Raw genomic sequence first — 24,276 nt, 5'->3', positions numbered from 1 at the left:
TAGCTGCACTAACCAGTGCTCCAGTTGCGTGTGTGGTATAGCTTATAACGTTTACTTTACTATGTAACTTCACAAATCTAGTTAATACAAATTGCAAACAGTTTTTATAAGTTCCCCCTGCGAAGACATCGGGAGCGACCACGCGTATACCCGAACCCCACTAGTTTCATTACAATACTCCCGTATTATTTGTTCCGCGTCGTCAACAAGAACTGTCGTCCATTGTTGTTAGAATCCATTGTTTTACTCCCATCGTCACAGAAATTGCTACAAGCTGCAGTATTTATTTGTATCTTGAGGTGTTCGCAAGCAAGCTATATTGTAAACTGTGTACAGTGTAGTGATATCATTAAGAAAATTAATGCTACGCATGTAACGAGATATAATTTCCTTTCTATCAGTTGCTAGGAATTTCTTTCGGGGGGGGGGGGGGGGGGTCCAAGTGGAATTAAAAGAAAAAACGCGGTACAAAGTAGAGGGTTTTAAACTAATTTTAACTTTTCATAATCGAAAATACTTCATTTTTTAAAGGAATATTTGGTAAACTCATGATTTTTTAATATTTTGTTTTCTTTTATGAAGGAAAGTAGTGGCGTTTTTTTATTTTGGGGGGGATCCGGACCCCGCGGACTCCTCCTGGCTACGCCATTGACTCCTATGCTATTGATGTATTGTTTCTTTGGGTCTCCCTATCAAAATGTTACCTGAGGTAGTGCTACGTTTTGCATGGAAATGACGTACACCACTGCTCATGACTGCTAATTGTTATGAGCGCTGTCTCAAGCGTTCGAGGTCAGAGGTGTCCTTTTTTAGTTGAGCCGGCGACAGTTGAATTAATTCACTTCGTAAGGCAAGGTCTTGCGTTTGGGCTTTACGAGATCGTGAGGATTTCGGGGGAACGTTTTTACCGAATGTTGCTTTCACCCTATTGAATCGAAACCCTATTTCTCCCCGTTTCTTGATCTTACACCTTCTCTACCCTTACATTTATCCCGATCGACTGGTCTTTTATGGTGACGTATCGCTGGCTTAGAGCTTAAATTATTACTAAAAGATTTTAGGTCATGTAGTGCAAACTCTCATCAGCATTTTCATGTACCGTATATATGAAAATTTCACCTCTATATATTCTTACAGGTGAACTTTTAACATTTGGGGCGCAAAATGTTGGCAAGGCGCCTCTATCGTATATAAATCGTTGTCATAAAAGAGTGGTGCAGTCTTGAAAATGCTTGAACTGAAAACAGAATCACAGTTTGTTCTTAATTTTGCGAACTTGGCGTCTCAAACTGTTTTACTTCATAATAAATTTCAATATGTGCGCCCTCTTAGTGCGAGAGAGAAACCCGGCGTCCACATTAGCCTACTCCTAGAGAAAGGCGTCAAAGGTATCACGGCTTAACGTCCCATTCGACGGACGTAATGATGCACTTGAAGTGCCCTCCTCAAGGCACTCTAGATCGGGCAACCTCTGAAACATCTCTACCACCCTATCTCTACTACCTTCCTATGTATTACTAAAACCGCACTAATATTTTATATCAACCCTATACTTTGAACATGGCGAGATGATATATTGAGTTTTAGTTCGTTACACGTCACAGAAAATGTTATTTACGTACTTAGGCTACCATCTATCTGTATCCTTCCAATTCACTTTTACGCTTCTAAACGAAGGTGTTATGATAAGTTTACCATTCCTTTCCAAGTATAGATATCTGTGACGCATTCAAAGAGCAGAGGTCGTTGCTGAAGGGTAGACTCGAACATCATATTCCAATAAACCTTTGAACGATGTATTTTATGGATATCGACGATTTCATTCTCCCTTTGTGCAAGCCGCTACATGTTATGCGAGGTGGCCATGTCCTTCGTCAAAGTCTAGGTTGTAAGTTGCTACATTAAATTTGGCATGAAAATATAGTTATATTGCCAGCAGTGTTGGAAGATATTTCTTTCGAAGTAGGTGTGTGATATGTGTAACTAATTTAAAACGAATTTATCACGGTCGTGACTATGCCAATGTTATATTGTATCCACTTCAAATATTTAAGATCCGAAATTTCGGAAAGGTTTTGTGGTTATGAAGGCATATTGGTGGAAAAAATCAAATTCCAACCAAAATGTTTGTATGTCCATAATTTAGATCATTAGCTCGATTCCATTTTCCAAACTCGTGGTAAAAAGACAAAATCGGCACTTCACATTGCTATTATTTAACATAAATTAGCGAATGGGTTCTGTAATTTACGTCAGCGTAGTTTTATGAAAATTATGCTGCTGTGGATACGAATCCCTGGGAAAAATTCTAATTTAAATATTAATTCTCTGATTCACATGCCATAAAAATATAGTACTCCAATTTTTCTTCTTGATCTTGAAGCATATCATATATGAAATGCTACTTTTTCGAAAACTGAATATTAAATACTGAAATTAAATATCCCAAAACGTTCCTTAATCTCGTAGTTTAGGCTGACTTAAGCTACCGTCGGTTCAGCAGTTTTCACGGTTTATTACTCGATTATGGTAGTATTAATAGTTTTCCAGCTGTATATGATCGGTTCATTGTAAAACCTTTGCAATACTTACGTTTATAATATTTTGTCATTAAAAACTTGTCTTTGAAATAGTCGCTGAAAATCCGAATAAAATATTTTACCGCCGATTGTGGGCAAGGTCATAGGCAGCGGAAGAGGGTGTCAGTGGGTTCAAATTCTGTCCTAATTTTTGAGGGTCTTCAGTCTCCTCCAAATCAACCTCCAATGCAAATCTTCTCCAAATGAACTCCTTCTCTTCTCAATTGCGAAAACGTATCAAGCGATTAATTAGCAGTTTTCTTAGATTTATATTCTATCTTCGCAGATAATATCATGTTTCTGAGAACTCAGTTGCCTTGGAAAAGGCTGCCTCTTGGCTCCCGAAGGAGCTACTTTGTGGTCCTTTCTGTTCTCTCTCTTTCACATTCATATGTCTCAATGCCTCTACGACCTATCCCCCCTCAGAAATACTGTTTCCGTCAGAAGAACCAGGGCAGACCTATTACCGTCTCCATAGTATCCAAGTTTTGGAGTTCATTACACTCCTCAATAAATTGCTCCTCCACCCGTGGATCTTTTAAGATGGAATTGTACGAATATTTAAACGAGTAGTGCTGTTGTTTTGAAATGTAAGAATTTTTGTGTTGATGAATTTGATTTTTTTGACGATTGTATACTATTACCCCTGTGTTTCTGTTGTACTTGTTTAATAATTATAGTATTTTCATCAGATTTTTATCTGTACTAATGTTTTTTGCTCTTATGGGTTTCCTAGAGCATCACTAAAGCCGTTAATTCGTTCATTCAAAACAATCACTCTGCCGTGTTCGTCTTCATAGCAACTCTCGTTTACCACATTACTAGATTGGGTTTTTATTCCTCCGTCAGTGCGTCTTATCAGGTTCCGTAGGGCAATCATAGTTCATGGCGCGAATATTACAAAATAGGATCCCCAAGTTGCCTCTAAATGTGTTGTCGACCACCGCTCATGTAAATAGGTTACAGAAGTCGCCACTGGCTTCGCTGACGGAAAAATTGATCTGAGTTTCTCGGGGAAATAAGGTACGATATTGGGAATTAAAATGGGCGTACCCAACTGCCCCCCCCCCCCCACCAGAAGCGAAAATAAATTTAGTTCAAAACAAAAGTTATGAACAATTTTTTCTTTTGGAGAAAAATTATATTAGTATAAGCTATGGAACTAAAATAAAAATCATAATTTTTTTCAAGCAAACAATTATACAACTAATAAATTGCTGTCATAATTTCCTTAAAATTTTGGTTTCACTAACCTTTTCTGTGCATAAAAGTTACTGCTTGAACGACCACAGCTAGTTTCCCCCTTCTCCCTAGTTTTGATTACGGCTACGTCCATGGGTATTAACCGAAATTCATACTCATGGTGATGTGATCTATCACATTCGTAGCTTTTTAAATGCTATTCCTCGTAATGACAAACATTATTCTGTGAAATATTATAAAAAAAAACGGATCGCATTGCACTCATCATCGCGCCGCGGTAATTTTTTGACAGCCTATTAAAATGCGACCGAAGTGGCAACGGAAGTCAATCTTCAACGCGATGGAATTGGGCCTCCTCTGTGCAGTCCCATCTGGTTCATGGCACGAAGCAGTTTCCCTTGCAACTCGATTCAAAAGTGAACGTCCTCAATCGTTTCCCAGAACTTGACCATGAGTGTTTCATAAATATTACCAGATCGGAGGCCTTTCTCTTCGTCTTCGCTACTAGGGTCACCATGAGGCGTAGCAGGTATACAAACAGACTCGAAGGTCATGTGCCGGGGAAAATACGGGCCCATATGATTTCTTGCATCCCCATGCTATAAAACTTTTTTTTGAGTGATTTGTGATTGAAAGTTTTCCATGGCAGTTGCGGATACAGAAAACACTAAAGGGGGGGGGGGGGCGTAAAAAAATCTCAAGTTGCCTTTAGTTTTATCGTAATAAAAAATAATTAAGTCACAGGCAGAGTCAAATAAAATTTTAAGTAAAGTAATTTTACACATATATATTAAATGCCATCTCATGATCTCACAGTTGTGGTTCTGCAACGTTTGGCAATATGGGCGGACCCGCAGGGGGGGGGGGGGGGGGCGTGCCCCCCATCTGTACCCGCCACTGCTTCAGGGTGATATTAATAATGTGACAATTTTGCCTTAAGAGATTGAAGGGTCTAAATGTAAACATCTTTTTAGTCGGATTTCTTTGCCAAAATATTTAGATATAGAGTCCCTCATTTACGCAATATGTCCTCTGATGCTGTATTGTCTTCTCTTTCCTTGTCTAATCTACAGAATCCCAGACTTAAAACGGACTTCAACTTTCTACACAATATCCGAAACTTGACCTCTGACTGCCCTGAACTCCTCTCTCTCTTGAATTTTAGAATACCGACTCGTTCCACCCGCTCGCTCTCCCTACTCCATTTGCCTATTCCCAGAATCTCCTTAACCAAGCGCTCACATTTATATCGCCTCTTCTCCCTTCTAAATTCGCTCCTTCCTTCCATTGATCTTTTTTTTACCTGTCATGCAAGAAATTCACTGCACAAGCTCTGTTCCATCTGTCTGCCAATTGAATGTTTTACTTTCATTGCTGGTTAATTCTTTGTTGGTTTTTATATTGTTAATGTATCGTGTCTAATTCACTTTATTGTTGAAAACCTTCCACTGTAAATTGGCGCCACGGCTGTATGTGAAAAATTACTCGAATAAATAAATTCTTATAGAAATTATTCTGCTAAGTATCCTTCTTAGTATAAAAAAAGTAAAAGTAGGCGGGGGAAAACTCGAGCAGTTAAATCAATTCAATTATTTGGGCAGTGCAATGAAGGAAAACGGATACAGCAGTAAGGACATTAGGAAGAGAATTGCTTAAGCAAATGAGGATTTCATAAACAGAATGGAGCTTATGAGAGGATCGTTATGTAAGCATTTGAGGAAAACGTTAATGAAGAGTCTGATTTGGAGGGTAGCTCTATACGGTGCGGAAACGTGGAAACTTAGGAAGGAAGATGAGAGGAGACTTGAGGCGTTCGAGATGTGGGTGTGGAATGGCAGAGGTTAAGTAGATGGAGAGGAGGAGAACGACGAAGTGCAGGACATGGTGGGTGAGGAGAGGCAACTTCTCCCCATCCTCTCCGTCCACTTCATCTTCTCCATTCTTCCTTCTCTTCCTTTCTCAATAAGATGACAAAAAATAAGTATTTCACCAGGGAGCATCAAAAAAATCCGCTTATTGACGTCAAAGATAGAACATCATTTCCAATCTCTCCAAGAAGAATTTTTCTTTTCACACTTCAAAATTTACTTGAAAAAGTCTCATTACAAAAATTGGATTCGCATCTGATTTCACTAGCACACGTAGAAATCCTCTATGCCAGGCGCGCAGCTAAGAATAAAGGCTAGAGGGGGTTTCAGGAGCAACTAATACTGGGGGGTTGGAATACGGAAGTGCGGGTGCCCTTCCCCAGACATTTTTAAGATAAATGGCTCACAATGGTGAGTTTTACGGCTTTCTGAGGGATATTTTATTAGCCCTTACACTATTCTATAAATAATATTTATCCAATAAAGTAAAATGGAGTAAAGTTTAAAATATCTCTGAGTTCTGGGGGGGGGGGTTTATCCCCCTAAACCCCTCGCTGCGCCAATGCTCTATACATAGCTAGAATGTGTAGCTGCTGTCCTTCCTAGCCTTTATTTCTGCTGGTTAAATGAAATAAATGTATATACGGTTAGTAAATCTCCCTTCGCGATCCTTTAATGTAAATTGTCGGCGATTTTATCTAATTCATCGTATCTCGTCGTTTGCACTGGTTTGATTTCACAATTAATTCATTCATGCGACCGATTTTTTAGAGTGTGTATTTTTTTACACTCGCGACTCAAACCCAGAACATTCATGAAAGAAAGAAAAGCATAAAAATATTTCGGCGATGTCTTTTTTTTCTGTAATGGATATATTTTTTCTCCGTACACTTCTCGTTTTCGTCTATCTGATTGTGCTCGTATATGTATTGTTGTTCGTTTATCATCAACGGCCATTTAGCAGTTTTCTGCAGTTTACGGCGTGCTTTTTAAGCCATAATCCGGATTTTTTCAATCTTTAAGGCAGTTATTTTCAATGTGTTGCTCACTTTTTCATTTGTATAATTTGCGCGTGTGCCTGTGGATAATTCATGCTGCCTTTGATGTTCATTAAAGGTGTGTCTTCACCTTTTCTTCCTAATTTTACGTAAAGCTAGTTTATATGTGCTCTTTGGGTTGCCTCAAACTTAAGCTCTCATAACGTGGACTTACAGGCATATTCGAAGGGAATATCTCTTTGTTAAGTTATTATTTCGCCTGACGTAGGAATTTTTATTTATTCAGCTATATGATAATCTCCATTTTATGAAGGGATCGGGATGGTGTGGTTTCAAAGTCCGGTGGTGTCAAAGATTTCTCAAAGACTGCTCAATCCCTGCTAGAGTGTTTTGTGGGAAGCACTTCAGACACAGTTCTCCGTCCACCAGATGGGGCGTCAAGCAGTGATCCCCTTGCTGCCTTTCATGAAGAGCAGGCTTATGACAACCCTGAGTTTCCCTCCAAACTTTCTTCCCCACCATTACCAATGTTGAAAATAACCAGAGCTATCGGTCACCTCTCAAATATCATGCCATATCCTGCATTTTAAAATGCTAGAAGATCAGCCATTTATCACTGGATCTACAGTTTTTTTCTTTGATGCTATTCCAGATGTCCTTTGCTGAAGGAAGACCGCAGTTTGGGGACGATGGCATCCCAATCAGGCGTTACAGACAGTCGGATGGCAGGCACAACCTTGAGGTGATGCAACAGCCTTCCTCCAGCCAACCTATCCGACCGTTCAGCCAGGCAGACGGCAGGGACGAAGTACGCGACATCTCACAGAGTCTTCCGGTTAGGCCCTTCAACCAGAGGGAAACCGATGACCTCCCGGTGCGCCCCTTTGACCAGTATGACAACAGGGGATCTACCGGAAGTTCATCTTCAAGGGTGGTACCTCCACCATCATCCCAGCCAGTCAGGCCCTTCGAATCTACCAGAGACCAAGGGGGTAGACACACATCCCCTAGACGGGAAGAGGACCCCAACCAATCACGCGCCCACATAACTCCCCTGAACCCACGCATAACCCTCCAGTCAGGTCGGGACGGGCAGCAGCACCGGGCACCACAACACCAGCACCAAGGCACCCAGCACCAAAACACGCAGCACCACACAGCCTCGCAGAGGAGTGACGAGATACCGCATTGGTCATCCGGCCAAGTCCGCCTGGACTCCGGCCCGTCTAAGGCTCACCAGTCCACCTCCACAGTTCTGCACAGGGACAACAGGAAAACCAACCCTCAGGAGCAGAGCAAGACCAGCTCGAGGGTCGAACAGTCGCAGCAAGGTGGGGGTCCCTCCGTTCGCATGGGTCCAGGCAAGGGGATGGGAGATTCATTAGACCAGGGCAAGTCGGATGGCACCCAAGAGGTCATTGTATTCCCAGGGCCCACCAAGGAGACAAACAAGGGGAAGTTTGCTCCTGGGTCTGTCGCGCCAAACTGTGCAAAAGGCAGCACTTTCTGTGAATCTGTGGACAACTATCCCACGTGAGTACCCTTCCGAGCCTTTATTGTTGGCGATTAAATGAAATAAATGCATATACTGTTAGTAAATCTCCTTTCGGGGTCCTGTAATGAATTTTAGAGTCAATCATCGGCAATTTTATCTGATGCATTGTATCTCGTCATTTGCACTGGTTTGATTTCACAATTAATTCATTCATGCGACCGAGTTTTTAGAGTATGTATTTTTTTACACTCGCAAATCAAACCCATAACATTCATGAAGGAAAGAAAAGTGTAAAAATATTTCGGCGATCTTGTTTTTTCTGTAATGGATATATTTTTTATTCGAATACTTCTCGTTTTCATTTATCTGATGGTGCTCGTATTTGTATTGCTGTTCGTTTATCATCAACGTTTCCTATCCACCTTTATGCTATCTTTGTTTATACAACTTGAATTTTCCATCCAAAAATGTTGACTATCCATTAACACCAGTGTTGAAATATCATGCCTGCTGTATGATCCGCCTGATGTTGTTTTTGTGTGGTGAATTCAAGGAATTGTTTGTTAGTAAGATTTTTTATAAATATGTAATAATTGTTGCATGAAATAAATTTTAGCTACTCACCTCTCAAAACTGGCTTGCCTTAAAAAATTCTATTCATTATGCTTATATAAGGAATAACATTGATTCAATTAATATGCAGGGATTCCTCTTAAGTTTGGGGAACCTTTGTTTAGCATTTTTGACCTCACTTACGAGAAAATGGCTCTTCAACGAAGTCCAATTTTTATTCAATTTCAGTATTCCTTAGTTAGAGGTGTGTCTATTAATTTAAAAATTTTCAATCTTATGAAATGAAAACAACAGTATAAATTCATGTTAACACGTTGCATACCGGGGTATTCAAATTCCTAGGAACGTCGATTTTGGAAATATGTGCCTATTAGGGCGTAATGCCTTTGGTTTAAACGTGGTTAAAAAGCTAATGTTTAGAATATAACTTTAACCAATCAAACGTTATGATTTATCAATTCGTTATGAATAACGAACAACAACTGAAAATGTACTAACCAATACGTATTGTATGCTTTGAAATTGTTCAGGTTGACGCGCATAAATGACAAGAATCTTCCTCATCCATCCGGAAAGTTCGGGAAAAAAATGACGAGAATTCTCGCCATCCGTACGCAAAGTGTTAATAAGCGTAAGCAGCTTTGATTTATGTAAATGCTCTGAGTACTCAGATGCTAATTCACTGCTTACGTCTGTAGTATTATAGACATAATGAAAACAATCAACTTATTTTTCCCTGCTGTTAATTGCTTGAAATAACTCACTGTTATACTTATACCTGATTTACTCTGTTGCAAATAGCTATTGATTTTTTTCTCTTTTGCATTTGTAGTGAGCACGTGAAGGTAGTCTTGAGAAAGGGAGGAGATACTCTGAAGGAATTTTTTGGCAACGACCTATTGGTAAGTAGAAGTAGAAAGGTATTCAGGTGGTTTTCATGATAGCTATGCTGATAAAGTAACAATATCGATATTAATTAAATATTTATTTTTCCAGTTGAATGACACCTCGATTTCTCAGCGAATTGATTCCACAGATGAGAATACCTTGTGCCAATCTGTTGTGAGTACATATTTCTATTATATATGTACCATATCTATTCACATATTATACTCATTTTATACACATATTATACATATATTATGCACATTATATACATTCACATATTATACACATTTTTATGCCATTTATATACCATAGTGATTTTTGTGAATGATTTTCTACTACAACATGAGTAGGTCTGCTTGCTCACTCAATTCTTAAAAGATTAGTTCACTCAAGTGGTGATTGTTTATATGGTAGTTATTCTTGAGAACATGATCTGGTCTGAAGTGGTCAACATTGTTATTTTTGCCATGTGTTAAAATAGCTTCTTGAGTGGCACTTGGTTGTTCCCAGAATAGCAATTCAAATTATATCTCTGCAGATAACTCGAAGCTGAAATATCTTGACTTGAAGTGGTTGTTAGAACTCTCATTGTTTTAGATTAAGCAAAGCAGGTGGACTACAATGGCTTGAGTGAATTTGTTGCTATGTATTTGAGAAATGTATTGCTTTCAAAGTTTTTTTGTAAAACTACTTTTATAAAATCATTATCATGAAAGATGACCACTTTTAAGTTTTTTCCCCATAATATATAGATATCATGTGCGTATGTCCAATAAAATATCATGCTTTACATCAACGATCTTCTACTGTAGCGTAACCAGGAATTTCGTTCAGGGGGGTCCCAAAACCAGGGGTGGAAATTTTTTAAAAACAGAGTACAAAATAATGGTTTTAAACTAATTTTAACCTTTTCATAAACGAAAAAAAAAATTCATTTTACAAAGAAATCTTTTGATTCATGATATTTCAATATTTTTTTCTTTTATTAAGCAAAGTAATTAGGTTCTCATATTGTTTGGGGGGGGGGGGGGGAGGTCCAGACCCCCGGAACCCCCCCTCGCAAAGCATAGGTCTTCAACCTGTGCCCTGGCAGATAATTTCTTGCAGCTCGTAGAGGCTAATGAAAGTATTGTATCATGCCACACAATATAAAATATACATCGACACACTCGTCAAAAATAAATATGTAGTATCAAAAATCGTATTGATTGATTGAACTTTTTAACCATAAAAGATTATTGCACTTTGAAATTATATGTTTTTAAAAATTTTATGCATGTGGTGGTAAAGTGACATGGAGCATTGCGGCCCTCCGGATGATATGATATTGATTTTTGGCCCTGGCATTAATAAAGGGTGAAGATCCCTCCTACCATTCTGTATTGCAAAACAATTATGTTGTTACTTACTGTCCCATCCAAATATTTCATTTTTTCAATCTCAGATGAATTATTACATATATATACTTTCTTTAGGAAAAGGATAAGTTAAGGAATTATTTTTGGGTCCACTTTGTTCAGTAACAGAGGAGGGAATAGAGAGGAAGATATTATGTAGAAACCACTCCCATTTTTCTAATTAGTATGGGCTTACTATTTTATTAGGCTTTATTTAAGTTCTGAGAAGGTTCAAATTTTTTTTAAATTTAATTTCAAGTTGAGAAAAACCCCCTGTTTAAGTGGGGACGGAGAATGGGTGATCTGTGGTTGCTTCCACAGCCCCTTCTAGTCAAATTCCCTGGCTACGTTCATGCTACTCATTTATTTGTATCACTGCTAAAGTTCCTTTCCCTGCTTCACAATCATAATGACTTAATTCATTCCAGGAACAAGTAGTGTATCCAAAAGTGGCGCAGAACAAAGACGAGAGATGGATGTACGTGGTGAATCAAGAGGAGTACATCCAAGGTGTCAGGGTTGAGAAATGCCTGTAAGTAGTATTTTTCTCTGACCTGCCATTAATTACAATCTTACTTAACTCTTATATTTGGGTTACTGTATCTTGTCACTCAGCAATTTCTTTGATATGTGTTTAAAGGGGCATGAGGAGATCTGCATTTGAAAAATTGGAAAACAGTGATTTCCATTTCGATATACATATGTCCATAGTTGATCCTATTAATTTTCTCCTGGAGATCATGGGCCAAAAGTACTTATTTGTAAAGTTGTCCATCATTCATCCTGGAGTCCTCCATTAAAAGGTGTTCTTCTCCTCCATAATTCCCCAAGAGATGAGGTTTTCTAATTTTTCAATGGCCACCAAGCCCTTCATGCTGAACTCCACCCCAACAGCCCCCTCCCCTAATAGGAGAACAATTGATGATGGACATGCAGTCGGCACCCAGAAAGAACCTCCATGACTATAGGACTCAATCCTTACATGGGCGTACCCAGAATCAAAACTAGGGGGAGGGGGGGGGGGACTAGCTGCGGTCGTTCAAGTTGTAACTTTTTAGCATGGGAAAGGTTAATTATTGTATTTTTATATTTTGGGGGGGTCTGGACCCCCGTGGTGGTAACTTGACCCAATCAAGCATTATGATACGTCTGTTTATGATAAGTAACGAGCAACAACTGATAACGTAATACCAAATACCTTTAGTGTGATTAAAAATTGTATAAGTTGACGTGCCTGAATGACGAGAATTGTTGTCATCTGTCCGGAACGCTCAGAAAAAATGATGAGAATTCTCGCCATTCATATGAAACGTGTTAAATAACTTACTCTCTAACACCCATGGTTGCATATCAGTGAATTTCTGACCACCCTGTATCTATCTGTCTCAAATGGGGATTTATGAGTACCTAATGATGATTTCGTTACAATTGCAACACGCATAGTAAGTTTTTATTATTAAATTAATGGGCTGATCCAATACCATTGTTTATCAATCATTTTCTTTACATAGTTTATTTTTCATCTTCCAATAGGAGACCTGGGTCAGAATGCCTTCTGACCTCAGCATTTCCTTTGGGATATAAAACTGTTTGCCGGCAGAAATACATATACAGAAGATTGTTGGCGTTGAATAATAATGGAGAACCACAGTCTGACACATTCCGTCTGCCATCCTGCTGCTCATGCTTTGTCAAAGCTGTGTCTACAGTAGATAGGAGAAGATAATTCTTTGAGAGAGTGTACCCGGAGAAATAGCAGAACAATAATTGTTCTCTGACAATAAATACTTGCAAGTGGACCACTGTTTTGAGTTTGAATTTGGTGATTTCAGAGTCTGTAAATAGAAAATTGTTGGGATATATCATAAATGCTTTGGTGCTATTAGCTTAGTCACGACAAGTGCTGATTCTTGTAAGTAGGTAGGTAGTCATACTTTATCGCAGTGGGACCAATTTAATGAGTTCCTTTTAGTGCCACATATATATAGCAATGAACGTATAATGTGAGTCAGTCAGTTTTTAATGTCCTTGGACACTTGTTTCATCAAAAAATTCTTTTCATTACTCTGCAGAAAAACACTTATTAATTTTTGGCCAAGCCTATGTAATGTTGTTTGAATATTTGTGAAAAAATATTTTTTCCTGTTTCAGTATCACAAATGCACAGGTTTTTTTAAGGGGGCCATTGTGTGAATATCAGCAATTATGTATTGTCTTGTAAATCCATCTCACCAGTTTCATAAGGCTCTAAATTCAGAACTAGAAGATGAAGTTCTAAATGCAAAAGTCCCATGCATAACACTGATTCTTAGATATTTATTTCTAAATTTAACCTTGATATGGGAGAGATGAGCATGGTTGATTTGTAAAACTAACTTTTTAATTTATTTGGCACTTGTAAATTTTTTTATTTATAGCTATTCAATGCCAGCTCAGGAAACTCTCCTTGGCATTGATGTAGTTTATTCTGTTTTCTGTATATATTTATTTTCTGGAAGCAAAATTCTTGCCATAATGTTTGATTAATGACTCTCCAGTGCCTTTATTATGTAAGCTTAATTAAGACTGTGATCTCTGTGTGCGTTTGTAATTATGGTAGTATTAAATTGTGTTTTGTGCTTAGAGTAGTGTTGTGCCTCTATGTATAAAATAATCATACTGTTGATGTTTATAACAGTAGTATTTATGAGGACTCTAATTATTTGTCCACCTGTCAAATATTTTCTTCATAATTACCAAAAGAGCTTGAAATGATCTCACATACATATATTAAGAAATGGTGTAACCATTTCATATGTATGAGGCTACAATTTGTGGGTGAAAGCTGTTTGGATGATTTCAACTCTAATGTTCTAATGATTCATCCTCACAATTTCCACTGACTGTGTTTGCCTGACACTCTAAAATATTTGAAATGTATGACCAAAGTATTCGGCTAACATATACATTTCCAAAAATATGTCATTTGCAATTAGGGAGGCAATAGGAAGAGAAGCTTATGTCCTAACTCGTTTAAAAACTCTCAGTAAAAGCAGTTGAAGTGGGTATTGTAATATTCTTCATTTGAATAAAACTTTTTGTTCCCTATATGTTTCCGTTGACTGATTTCGATAACCCTCCAATGAAATTTTTTATTGAGATGAAAGCATTCAGTATGGATTGTATGAAATTTATGATCTGGAGAGTTGCAGTTAATGGTGCGGAGATGTGGACACATAGGATGGAGGATGAGAGAAGACTAGAAGCATTTGAGATGTGGGTCTGGATGATATGGAGAAAGAGATGTGGATGGAGAGGAGGAGGAATGACAATGTGCTGGAAATAGTGGGTAAGGAGAGGCTGCTTCTAGATGAGATAATGAGGAGACAGAAGGCATGGATGGATGGAGTACCTACTTAGTGGGGAGAGAACGTTGGAAACACAATTAGAGGGTAGAATGATATGATAGGTAAACGATGAAGAGGAATGAAGAGAAGGAATATTGTGTCAAAATCAGGGACGCAGCTAGGAATTAAGGCTGGGGGGGCGGTTTAGGTGTAACTAATGCCGGGGTGCGTGGCGGTATGGTATATCCACCAGGATAAACAGTAGGTGCGAGATTAATAAATTTCAGAATTTTAAGATAAATGGTTCAAAATGGTGAGTTTTACGGCTTTCTGAGGGATATGTTATAAATCCTTACACTATTACATAAGTAATACAAATGAAATTAACTAAAATATATTAAAATTAAAACTTTCTCTGAGCTCTAGGGGGGGCTTTATCTTTAATAATAATTGCTGCACCACAGTCAAAACTACTATTTAAGTGGAGCTCTACCTCTTCTCCATTTCTCACTAAGTACATCGGGAATTCAATAATAATTTGATACACTTGATATTCTTCCAGATGAGCCATTATAAAAAGCACGGCATCCTCGAATGTATGACCCACAGCAGTAATAGTATTCTCCACACTCTTAGCCATGGTTACAGAGTGTTGTAAATAGTTACTGGGGGGACGATGGTTTTAGATTCAGGAGGAGTCGTAAATGAACACGACCACACGTGTTGAATAACATGGCGAAACTGCAATTTATTAAAAGAACCAACTTCCGGTGAAGAACAAAAAAACAAATGAATACAGTAATACGATAGTTGGGAGATTACCAGCCATATTCAAACAAAAACAATCACAACACTCTCCCTTAATCTACCAACTTTACATTGCATTTTTACAATTAACCATACCCAGAGGAATAATGCACTTGCGGTGTGCAGTCACATTAAGTGCCTTAGTAAACACATCGGCAATCATTTTTTCAGATTCCATGTAATTGAGGACAACCTTCTTATGCTTAACAAGTTCCCTGATGTGATGAAACTTCACTTCTATATGCTGAGTGCGAGCATGCAATCCATTGTCAGAGGCTAATTTTAGTGCACTCTGGTTATCATTCCATAAAAGAATTGGCCCCTTCCTACCACATAACTCAGAGAGTAACCCCTTCAAGTAAGTGGCCTTCCTACCTGCAGAGTCAATGGCAATATACTCTGCCTCGGTTGAAGACAAGGCAGTTACACTTTGTTTTTTACTCTCCCAGCAGATTGGTCCACCAGCAGACACAAAAACATACCCAGTCACTGATTTTCTGTTGACGTCATTAGCAAATGACGCATCAACAAAACCACAAATATCCGGATTATTCTCAGTCCTTCGGAATTCTATTCCTGCATCAATTGTTCCTTTTAAATACCTTAACACTCTTTTCACACACTGCCAGTGTTCATTTCCATAGCAGTTGTTGAACTGGCTGAGGTAATTGGTAGCATAGGATATATCAGGCCTGGTACACACTGATAAATACAGTAAACTTCCAATCACTTGTTGGTAAGGTACACTATCACACGTTATCGATTCACCCTTGGTCAGTCGAGTGCCAGGAACCATAGGGGTTGACACAGATTTACATTCTGCCATCCCCACCTTACTCAGCAAGTTCAAAATTACCTGTTTTTGGTTCAACTTTACTTTACCATTACCCATTTCTACCCTCATTCCCAGGCAATCCACGACTGATCCTAAGTCTTTTACCTTAAAACAAGAGTGGAGCTTTTGTTTCAGTTTCTCAGCTTGAACTTCATCATTAAAGAATACAAAAAAGTCATCAACATAAACACATATTATAACCATGGATGCACCATCTCTCCAAAAATAAACACAAGGCTCATGTTGAGATTTCTTAAAACCAACACTTAATACGACTTCATCCATTCTCTCATACCAGGAACGCGAAGCCTGTTTCAGGCCATAAATGGCCTTCTTTAACTTATACACTTTACTTGCATCTGAAACAAAACCTTCCGGTTGGTACATGAAAATGTCTTCACTTAGTGAACCATTCAAAAAGGCTGTGGAAACATCCAAGTGATGTACATGCAAACCATGAGCAACAGCAATTGAAAAACACAATCGTAAGGTATCATGTCTCACCACAGGAGCAAAAGTGTCAAGATAATCAATACCATAACGCTGAGAGAAACCCTTAGCTACCAGGCGAGCCTTATACTTGTCCACTTCTCCCTCCCCATTCCGCTTCAATTTAAAAACCCATTTGCATTGCACTATATTTCCACCCTTAGGTCTGTCTACAAGATCCCACACATCGTTTTCCTGAAAAGAACTGATCTCTCTTTCCATAGCTTCTTTCCAATGAATTTTATCAGTACCATTTAATGCCTCGGTAACTGATGTAGGTTCTACCTTTTCATCACATGCTAAATATAACTCAAAACCAGGAAATTCCTTCCTTTGCCTTTCCCTCATAGGATACCTCCTTTCACCTTCATCGACATTATTTCCAGGATTTATTTGCACCTCATTTGCATCCGCAAAAGACAGATTTTCAATATCATTCTCTGCTCCATGAATGTGATTGACATTGGCATTTGTTTCACTCTGACAATGAACATCATCACTGACATTACACACTGAAGTAAATGGCAAATCATCATCTAAGTTTACAGGCACAGGCATACTGAAAGAACCCTTCTTCCCTTTACCAATAGCCTTAATTGCAGTGAAACTATTTTCAATGAATTTAACATCACGAGCAACAAGAATTTCTCTCGGGTTTTCAGGATTAAGCAAACGATACCCCTTGGAAGCTGAAGAGTAACCCACAAAGACCATTTTCTTGCTCCTAGGATTTAGTTTATCCCCCCTTATTTCCTCAGGGATTAGAGCATATGCATCAGAACCAAACACCCTGAGCTGATCATAGCTGACTTTCTTACCTGACCACAGGACCTCAGGGACATTGTCAGGGACACTCCTGTGGGGGCTTCTGTTTAATAAGTACACAGCAGTGTTAGCTGCTTCTGCCCACATCTCCTTAGGACTTCCTGCGTGAAAGAGCATGCATCGCACTTTCTCCAGAATGGTGCGATTCAGTCTCTCTGCTACACCATTTTGCTGTGGAGTATACCTTACAGTTCTCTGATGTGTGATTCCTCTGCTTTTAAAGAAATTCTGTAACTCATCACTCAAGAACTCAGTTCCATTATCAGACCTGAAAATTTTCAACCTTTTACCAGTTACATTTTCAGCCATATTTACAAAATCAATCACTCTCTGCTTGGTTTCAGACTTGCTCTTTAAGAAATAAACAGTCGTTCTGCGAGAGAAATCATCTATCAAAGTAAGAATGTACCTTGACCCACTCCATGACTTTACATTAGAACCAAAATCACACAGATCAGAGTGAACAAGACCTAGTACCTCATCTGCCCTAGTACCTCCTTCCTTAGGAAAAGGATTTCTGTGCTGTTTTCCAAGAACACAAGCATTACAATCATCAGCAGGTTCATACTTGAAATCAATGCAATCACTTAATTTATCCCGCAACAATATCATATTTTGCATACCCAAATGACCCATTCTTTGATGCCACAATTCATAATCATTAATATTGCACACAAATGCCTGCTTTGATTTAACATCCAAACGGTATAACCCATTACTCGTTCTACTTGCAGTAGCTAGTTCTGTACCATTACAGACAAAGTCATCATCATACATTTTACAACCCTTTTTATCATAAACAACAGTGATCCCTTTGTCGGCAACTTGACTTACAGAAATCAAATTTTCTTTCAATCCAGGAACATGCACAACATGTTTAAGTTCACAAATGTGATCACTTACATTTAGGTTCACAGATCCAACACCTCTGCTTTTAAGCTTACCGTTATTTCCGACAGTAATCTCAATATGACTGTCAACGTCACGACAATAATCATGCATACGGTCTTCATGGGGTGACATATGCACGGATGCTCCGGAATCTACAAACCAATCTGAGTCACACGATGCAGCCGACAGGGCACACAGAAGACTTCTCAGCGGTTTCCTATTTTCTCCTTTCTTCTCTCCCTTAACCTCGGCTCTGTTCTCGTTCGGATCCCTCTTCTTCTGCGACTGCGGGCATTGTGTTTTAAGATGCCCCTTTTCACCACAGTTCCAGCACTTCCACGCCTTCACAACTGATGAACTCCCAGCCATGGTCGAAGAGTTGTACTTCTTGCCCTTGGAATACAGGGCAGTGGTTTCGGGAACACTCGCATTTTGACCGGCACTCACGCTCTTCCGGTAGCTTTCGTCTAGCAAAATCGTCTTCACACGATCCAAATTTAAGACATTCTCCCCACTCGTGATGGCCATGACAAGATTGTCATACGAATTTGGCAGCCCCTGAAGCAACATTGCTGCAACAAAGTTTTCCGCCATCGGCTCACCGATACCCTCGAGCTTGTGTGCCAACATTATCACCTCGCTGATATAAGTGTCCATGGTTTCAAACTTTTCGAGCCTCATTTGGCACATAGAACGAAGCAGGGATACATACCGCCACTTGCCTTTATCCTCATATGCCTTGGATAAAGCATTCCAGGCATCCTTTGCCGTTTTAGCTGGCCTTACATGGGGATATACCACAGGCTGCACCATAAGGCAAATGTCTGCTAAAGCTTTCTCGTCCCTACGTTCTTTACCTTCGCCATTATCACTTCCCTGGACACAACTCCACAATCCATTACGACGTAAATAGTTCGTCATCGCGAACGACCAGTCATAATAGTTTTCCCGCCCAACGAGTTTTTCGAAACCATACGCCTGCGAAGTGACCTGAGATTCTTGCATCTTTGCTACCACACGGTTTACCACAAAAATAAAGAAATCTGAATTCAGCAGCGCAGTGGAAAGTGCGATGGGCCCATAACCTGTTGTAAATAGTTACTGGGGGGACGATGGTTTTAGATTCAGGAGGAGTCGTAAATGAACACGACCACACGTGTTGAATAACATGGCGAAACTGCAATTTATTAAAAGAACCAACTTCCGGTGAAGAACAAAAAAAACAAATGAATACAGTAATACGATAGTTGGGAGATTACCAGCCATATTCAAACAAAAACAATCACAACACAGAGTGATCCTCGCGGCTGAGCTTAAAGCCACCGAGTGCATCCACCAGGTTGCGGATGGTGGGTCGACCTTTAGATATGTATTAGCGAGTGATCTACGTGCGAACAATAGTTCAGCTATATAAGGAAATTGAAAGTAGGTAGTACTACTCCAAACAAACTAATTCAAGTAACTTCCTTTCAAGACAGTACAACTGCTCAAAGCATCATCGTTTGAAAACCCTAGCTCATAACTATCCAATTGTGCATCCTATGCAACATCACTGATGCAATTCTTGTGATTCAAAGCCCACCCTCAGCAGTGCCCATCTCCAGTTGTGCCATCCTCAGCCAGTCCGAAACAGTTTAATATATGTTGAAAACCAAATTAGAGGGTAGAATGTTAGGTAAACGATGGAGAGGAAGGAAGAGAATAGTATTTTTAGATAGAATGAAAGGAAATAAGCCTTATAGTTAATCAAAGAGGAAAGTCCATGAAGAGAGGGTAGACTGCCAGAGTCCCTCTAACATACTCCATGTAAACCTGCCTTAATCAGTTGAATACAGTAAACTCCCGATTATCCGGGCTAATGCTGGGGAGAGACAGCACAGATAATCGGAAGACGCGGACAAACCCCACTTTCACTTATGTAATGTTCATAATTTACATAAAACAAGCAATTTATTGTTATTCATGCCATTATTATGTTGTTTTAGAGTGCTTCCTGGACTCATTGAGAGCTTTCTTCGACAGTTCGGGATCTTTGTAGCGGCGATAACATGGTTGTACTTGTATTATTAATGCTCCATGTAAGGTCTGGTTTTGAAAACCATACATCCATGGCTGTGTGATCACGGATACAGAAAAGTGGTACAAAAAATGTCGGAAACTACATTGTCAGGCACCACGCCACGTAGTCGCGTCTCGCACAAGTTGCGCAGGTGCTGCTGCGGGACGAGTATCCGTGATCACGGAGCGAGGTCGCACTGTGAGTGGTCTTTTTCCCATCCTTACCCCTTTGAAACTGTAGCAATCTTCAATTTTCACATACTATTAATTTGTGACATTGAGAAGTGGTAAGAGCGTTAGATTGCTGTGATGACTCAGTTTCTTAGCTAAATTTTTTTTGCCCATGAAAATCTATGACTTCTATGTATTGATTGTCATAATTATTATTCAGTACTTAGTCATAGTTTAAAAAGAGTTTCAATGAGTTTTTATACCAATACTAGCTGACCCAGCCAACTTCGTACTGCCTATTAATCACCTAACAGTTTAGTTACACCATTTACTAGTCAAGAGCGGCTGTACTGATTTTAATAATATGTAGCTTACGCTAATAAAATAATAAAAAAATTTAAAAAAACAATAAGCATAAAAATGGCATGTTAGAAATATATTTTCTTTATTTAAACTACTCCGGGGAAGTAGACCAAGGGATGTACTTGTGGATTTTTTCTATGAATTTTCTAATTTTGATGTTTTAACTTAGGAAATTTAAGACACTGTGGTCTTTTAAAGCAATTAATAAAGTCAAACCCGTTCTTGGGGCAAGTTTATGCCACGCTTGACCGATAGTTAATTGACTAAGGCTCAAAATCTCGTGAAAATAGTCTTGGGAGCAGCATTAAGAAGTTCACTGCGTAAATGTACAATGGCATCTACATATTCGGGTTTAATCTCTTGAGTTAAGCACCTTCTGATATATGATAGTTTTTGTTTTTTTTTTTATCAGGTGCAAGATAAAGGGGATGAACAAAAAAAAATATAGCGAAGCGATGAAAGAGATTAATCAGATGGTTTACCTACTCGTGAACATACTACGTATAAAATCTTGGGTTTTTCATGAGCGTATGAGCACAAACATTGAAAGATTGACCTTGTGATTTGATAATCATCATCACGAATGCAACACAAACTGGAATTCGTTTAAGCTCAAAATGGCATATAAGTTGGGAACATGGAATCTTTGGAATGAGAACTTCCTCATCTTTGAATTTTCCGTTGAGTATAGTCGCGTGAATCACATTCATTATCAGTTTTTTAAATCACCAAACGCGTTCCGTTGGATAGTTATGGTTGGTTTAAATTTCGAAAGATCGTGAACACAGACCCTACCTTTAGCTAACTAGTCTAATCCTATCCAATGCCTAACTTTTATTTGACTTATTATGGTTAAAAAATGTATGTAAATCTGCTACAACAAATTTGAAATATATAAAAAAATACGAAAGGAGTGAACGACTTGAAAAAAAATATGAATAATTTTTTCCACATCAGGGACTTGGTTTCACAATCACTACCATCTCAGTCACACCTTTTCTCCTCTAGTCAACCACAACTGCTTGCAGTAGAAGTATTATACATAGTTTGGACAGTAGAAACATAATGTTTAAATAATACTTTCTTGTTTCAAGCATAATGCTTTAATACACTCAATGCTGACAAAAATTATCAAAACACACCTCCACATGGGACTAATTTTTTTTAACATTATCATGAGCAGTGTGGAGGCAAAAATTCTCCAAACAACGCATTTCAGATCACTGCAAAAATCACACTGAGATTCTGGGCACAATTGCAGAGTCTAGCAGAACACACAGAGACAGGAGGCATGCTAAGAAACATAAGGGGACAGCTCATGGCACCCGCACCTTAGGCATGTGCAGGATTCCTTGAGTTCAAGGCATCCACATTGAGTTTGTTAAAGAAGCATAAGAAGTAGTGTGTGTGATCACGTGGAGCCTTCTTAGAAGTTTTTTTTTACTACAGTAATGAATATATTTGTAAATAATTGAAGACCAGAAAAAGTCCCTACTACCAGACTTACAAAAAATATTGGGGGGGCCCAAACTGGGGATATTGCCCCAGGAAATTTTATAAGTAGTGAGTTTTAAGTTTTTTAAGCATTTTAGAAGAGTCGTATGATCAACATGAGAACCCTGATAACTCGAATCTTGATATCTGAACACTCCGGGGAAAATTGACAAGCCTGTCAAGCCTGACACATTTTTTCCTCACACCCATAACAAATTATTGAGGGGGCTCGGGCCCCCTCAGGCCCCATGGAGTCGGCGCCACTGCATATTACCCAAGGTAAATGAAATGATTTTTGTGCTAGAGAGGAAGAAAAAGAGGGACCACAGTGGGTGCCTCCACATGTACATAATTTGGATACTCAATATGGAACTGTAACATAATGAAGAGTAGTACATTTTAAAATATTTCCTTTAATCAGTTTTGATGTTATACCATTAGGCACGAAAAACCTCATTCATGAATTTCCTTCTGCATGCTTTTACCCATTTAAGGCTGAGGAATTTTCCATTGGTCATTGCAGTGAACTTATACATATAAACCACCTCAATTGCTAAGTGTATGAATATATGAGATGGCTTATTGATAAATTTTTTTTACAAAAATGTGATTAGTATGTACATACATATTTTGGAATCCTTTTAGAAATTAAGCATATTCAATGAGAAGTGGAAAGGTTTATTCAATTTCTTCTATCTACTGAAGTCACTCATACGTAAGAAACAAACACACCCATAAAACTAGCACTAAATAAAAAAATTCCTCCTTTAATTTTGATTATTTCTCCAAGAAAATGGCAGTCTGGGGCAGCAAAAGCATGGCGTACCATAACATGAAAATTCTGGTATGGGTTGTCTACGTACTGATGCTCTTACTCTCACTGAGCCATTATTAACAGATGGAATACATAGTCTCACATCTTTTGAGGGCAGGTCAATTAATCTGAAAGTTGGCCGTAGAGTTCGCTTTAATCCACTTTTTGAGTATTCTTTGTCCTGCATAGATTTGGTAGCATGTGCATCATGGCTGGGTGGTTCAAATATCCTTTTTTTCCTTGCATTGATGTCCTGTTGTGATTTTGCCAAATGATGGTTTGTAAATAGTTTTAAAGGAGGATGAAATGCTGATTCGAGTGCAACAGTGCTCCTTTTACATGGTGGGGATCCTGTGGAAGAAATCACAGAATAATTATCATTGTCTTTCTTCGAGTTAAGACAAAAGCTTGAATAGATAGCCTTAAAAGGCCATACATTGTGGTTTGGCTGGGACCGTCCCGGTTAAGAGTGCTTTTTAAGAGAGCGTTAAGAGTCAGTTTCAGAAAATTCTCAAAAATGTCCTGGTTTCGTGCAAAAATGATGTGAATCATGTCTTTATAGTAACAGTTTGTAATATGTAGAAAGTATATCTTCGTACAGCAATGTGAGTTTAGAATAATAAAGTATCTGAGTAACTTTAATGTACATTCAATAATCAAATAGAGGCATTATCAAAGAACACCGCGCTGGCCATCTGATTGGAGCTGAACATCGAGGCAGTGACGGTAGTAGTGCATCGTCCCTTCCCCTTTGTCAGATCCACCATGACACTCACCTACCCTCTATGTATCCCCACTGTATAATACCTAATAATAAAAATAATCTTAGCTTTGATTTTACAAACCTATTTCCATGGAGTAAGGCTTTTAGACATCACTGGGGGGGGACTGAGGACCCCTACTTGGTACATACATACTAAGATGTCCAAGTCCAGACTGAAACACTAATAGCCACCCTAAGGTAGCCTAACAATGGCCCATTGAGTAACACTTTTGATAGACTGCAGGATGGAAACCTTAGCTTGCATGAGAGAAGGAGAGCAGCATAAACCATATGACTTTGGTGGGGTTGCCCAGCTGTGCTGGCCTTTAGTCACTTCAATGTTATACCTCATAGAAAGCACTATCAAGCCATGGTAAAGCTTTAGAATTATGTGATAGACTGATAATAACCAAAATGATTGCAATAGAACATTAATGGT

At 38.8% G+C, this 24,276-nt stretch overlaps 1 protein-coding gene across 1 annotated transcript in view; it reads left to right on the top strand.

The window, feature by feature from the left end:
* LOC124161159 overlaps window positions 1-14,088 on the top strand; it is a 112,482-nt gene extending 98,394 nt beyond the window's left edge. The window contains exons 3-7 of the mRNA XM_046537391.1: window positions 7,301-8,181; window positions 9,549-9,618; window positions 9,713-9,778; window positions 11,430-11,533; window positions 12,535-14,088. Coding sequence (XP_046393347.1) covers window positions 7,301-8,181; window positions 9,549-9,618; window positions 9,713-9,778; window positions 11,430-11,533; window positions 12,535-12,727 — 1,314 coding nt within the window. The 3' untranslated portion in view covers window positions 12,728-14,088. The remainder of the gene's footprint in view (window positions 1-7,300; window positions 8,182-9,548; window positions 9,619-9,712; window positions 9,779-11,429; window positions 11,534-12,534) is intronic.
* The last annotated feature ends 10,188 nt before the right edge of the window (window positions 14,089-24,276 follow it).

The sequence above is a fragment of the Ischnura elegans genome, chromosome 6 (genome assembly GCF_921293095.1).
Source record: "Ischnura elegans chromosome 6, ioIscEleg1.1, whole genome shotgun sequence".
In the NCBI taxonomy this organism is placed as follows: Eukaryota; Metazoa; Arthropoda; class Insecta; order Odonata; family Coenagrionidae; genus Ischnura; species Ischnura elegans.
Note: the sequence above shows the minus strand (reverse complement) of the source record. Positions and strands in the feature narration are given on the sequence as shown.